Source organism: Alligator sinensis, unplaced genomic scaffold, assembly GCF_000455745.1.
Source record: "Alligator sinensis unplaced genomic scaffold, ASM45574v1 scaffold1509_1, whole genome shotgun sequence".
Taxonomy (NCBI): domain Eukaryota; kingdom Metazoa; phylum Chordata; order Crocodylia; family Alligatoridae; genus Alligator; species Alligator sinensis.
In genome coordinates, this window is record NW_005842711.1 from 803,729 (window position 1) to 807,238 (window position 3,510).

Sequence of the window (3,510 nt, forward strand, 5' to 3'; positions counted from 1 at the left end):
CTGCCCACCCCCATACACCTGTAGGGGCATTCTGAGCCCCACCCCCAGTGTCCCCACTAGCACACACACCTGCTGGGGGTTCCCAGCATGCAGCTGCACACGCTTGTGCCATTCGTGCACATTGTGCGGATTCTGGCGCAGCAGGACACTGTTGAGAAGCAGGGGCCGGCGCAGCATCAGCCGCTCAAAGCGTGCCAGGCGCAGCTCCAGCTCCACCTCATCTGGGGTGGGGGGGAAAAAAAAGGAGTGGAAGGGGTCAGCCCAGCCCCTCCCTCCACCAGCCCCATGCCCCAGGGGCTGCAGATGCCAAGCTGGGAAGGAGCCCCTCGCCCCCACGGCAGAGAAAAGCAAGATGAACAGCAGAGTCCTCCAGCACCAGGGAAACTGAGGCACAGCACTGAGAACCCTGGAGTCCCAAGGCCAGCCCAACCCCAACCTGCCCCAGGACCCCTCTCCCACGCACCATCATCCTCCTTGCCCAGCTCAGAGGCCGTCTCCATCTTGGCAGCAATCATGCTTTCCTCGAACTGTGCATAGCTGTCAAAGACCTGACTGAAGTCCCGCACCGTCATCACCGTCTGCACCGCCTCCTCGTACACATCCCGCGCCTGCACCCGCACAGCACCCGTTAGCTCATAGGGACACCCAGCCCCACCACAGCACTTGCCCGCCCCCACCCCGCTACCACTTTCTGGAATGCAACATGTCAGGGGTAAGCTGCCCTGGCCCTGCCCCACTGCCCAGACCCTTTCCTTTTCCATGCCAGGGACTGTCCTTGTAGCACTGCTATGGACACAGGGATAGGAAGTACTTTGGCCCCCACCCCACCACCCCTCCCCTTTCTGTGTCAAGGATTGTCCTTGTAGCACTGAGATGCAGCTGTTTCTGGGGTGGAATGTGGGAGAAGCCTCAGTACCCACCCCCACCCTCCACCCCTATCTGTCCCTGAGATGTGACCACTTCTGGGGTGAAATATCCTATAATGCTTCAGTACAAAATATCTGAGCCCTGCCCCAACTACTCCAAGCCTCCCTTTTCTGTAACACTCCCTGTCCCTAACATGTAACCATCTCTGGGGTGGAACTTGCCATAACACAGGATGCCTTAGCCCCATCCCCACTCTTAGGCCCCTCTCCTTTCTGTGACACTTCTGGTCTCTGCAGTGCAGAGAGTCAACTGCTTCTGGAATGGAACATAGGATAAAGCTACACTGTAAGGTACCTTGGCCCACCCCTTTGTGACACTCCTTGTCCCCAAGATGCAACCACCTCTGGGACTGAACGTCTCTCTCATCCCTTTCTGCAACACCCTGTCCCTATGACACTGAAATGCGACCACTTCTGGGGTGGAATGGGGGATAACACTATGCTGGAAGGTGCCTTGGCTGCGCCCCCACCCCCAGAGCCTCCACCCCTTTCTGGGACATTTCTTGTCACCGAGCTGTGACCACCTCTGTGGTGAAGCACACAGCTGCTCCCAGCAATACCTTCTCGAAGTGGCCGCTGCGGATGTAGTAGTCAGCCAGGGAACACCACAGCTTGCCCAGCTGGTCGGTGAAGCGTGTGAGGCCCCCACGAATGATGGCCCCCACGTTTAGTGACTTCACCTTGTCGGGGTTCTGCGAGATCAGGTCACACAGCTCATGCCACAGCTGTGGGGGGAAGGGGCAGGGTGAAAACGAAGTAGGGAGGCAGTCAGGGGGACAGGCTGTCACTACCCCCTGCACTGCTCAGGGGCAGGAGGGGATAGGGCAGCCCTGTCCAGACCCAAGGCACCTGTCCCGCCCCATGGTCCCATAAGACCCCAGCCCTGAACCTGCCCAGAGCCCCACCCTAGGGATCCGCCTTGGCCCTGACCAGATGCCAGGATCCCTGTGCACCAGGCCCCACCCCAACCTTAGGAGCCCCACCCCACCCCATCCATTCTCCAGGACCCCAACCCACCCAAAGATCCCTGCTCCTTGGCCCCCACCTGGTAGTTGGACTTGCCCTCCTTAGAGACGAACTTGTCATCATTGACGACGGCGGCCAGGCGCAGGGCAGCCTCGTCCAGGCGGTCGATGGAGCGCAGGTACTCGATGTACTCCTCTGCCCCCTCTGGGCTCAGCTGCAGGAGGGCACATGGATCAGTCCAATCTGGTCATGCATCCCCCAGGCCCCCCAAATCCACCCCCCTAGGTCACCCCTACATATCCCACCTCCACAGCCATGTCCTCCCAACACCCCCCGCCCGAGGCCTCCAAACCTCTCTCAGAGTTGATAAGGACCCTCCAGTCCCGTCTCCACCCCCCCAGGTTCCCAACCCACAGTTGACAGGGGCACCCCAACACCCCCCAGGGGCAACAGGGGAGGCCCTCTCCCCACCCTGGACCCCCCCCCCGACCCAGCCCAGAGCGGACAGGGACCCACCAGGCCCTTGGCTCCTACCCCCATGGCTGACAGCACCCCTGCCAACACCCCCATGGGCCTCCAAACCTACCCCAGAGCTAATAGGGAACCTCCACCTGCCCCAGCTCCCATCCCCCCCATGGACAGTAGGATCTCCCCATTACTTCCTAGGCCCAACAGAGCAGCCCCTCTCCATTCCCCAAACCCAACCCACAGCCAACAAGGACCCTCCATCCCACAGCCGACATGCCCAACAAGGGGAGCAATAGGGGGCCAGGCCTCACCTTGAGGTAGCGGCGGTAGACACGCACGGCAGTCTCAGGTAGCGGGTGCCGACGCACAAAGGCCAGGTAGAGCGGCCAGATGCGGTGGTGCTGGGTGATGGGCAGCGCCCGTAGCGCCCGGTCGAAGGTGCGGCGCGTGCGGGTCACACGGCACTGCTCCGTCAGAAACTGGCAGTAGTCCAGCCAGATGCGCGGCATCTGTGGGCAGTGCCCCGCACCTCATAGCACTGATGTGAGGAGCATGGGGCACGTCTCTGTGCCCCCCAGCCCTGACAATCCCCCAAGGCTTGCTGTGACAGCCACAAAGCAGATTGCCCCCTCCCCACCACTATAAAGATGCCTGTACTATGGACACCTATGCAACAAGTTTGATCAGATCTCAATGCTTCCCTGGAGCCAGGTGCATGGGAGGGGGCATAACCCTCAAGGGGAAAGCCATCCCCTGTCCCAAGTGGGGCAGAACGAGGCCAGAAGCAGGGCTGGGGTCCCTAACCTGCACCGTTCCTCCCCTGGCCTGCCCTGCAACCACCCTCCCCAGCCCCAGAGGGACCCAGCAGCCTGCCCAGTATCTCCCCAGCCCCTTTAGTGCCCGCACCTGCCCCACTCTCCCCAGTCCCTGTGCAGCCTGCACCTGCTGCATTCTCCCCAGCCCCATGCAGCCCCCTAGCCTGCCCCACTGCTCCTCAGCCCCCCCAGCCTGCACTTCCCCCTACCTTATGCATGAAGACAAGGGCACGTTCATGACAGTTGTTCACCTCCTCATACGCGGGGTCGGTCACACACCGGCTCTTCACCTGCTTCCGCCGTTGCTTCAGGTAGTTGTACCACAGCTTGTAGCT

The 3,510-nt window shown here is 61.3% G+C and overlaps 1 protein-coding gene across 4 annotated transcripts in view; it reads right to left on the reverse strand.

The window, feature by feature from the left end:
- XAB2 (XPA binding protein 2) overlaps positions 1 to 3,510 on the reverse strand; it is a 10,858-nt gene that overhangs the window by 5,516 nt on the left and 1,832 nt on the right. For 3 of the 4 annotated variants that reach the window (XM_006034212.3, XM_014524955.2, XM_025216199.1), the window contains exons 3-8: positions 3,385 to 3,508; positions 2,672 to 2,869; positions 1,972 to 2,106; positions 1,487 to 1,651; positions 464 to 608; positions 70 to 221 (exon numbers count right to left, since the gene is read on the reverse strand). In XM_006034212.3, the coding sequence (XP_006034274.1) occupies positions 70 to 221; positions 464 to 608; positions 1,487 to 1,651; positions 1,972 to 2,106; positions 2,672 to 2,869; positions 3,385 to 3,508 (919 nt within the window). Of the gene's footprint in view, positions 1 to 69; positions 222 to 463; positions 609 to 1,486; positions 1,652 to 1,971; positions 2,107 to 2,671; positions 2,941 to 3,384; positions 3,509 to 3,510 lie in introns of those variants that run through there. The other variant, XM_025216200.1, reaches the window with a different exon arrangement.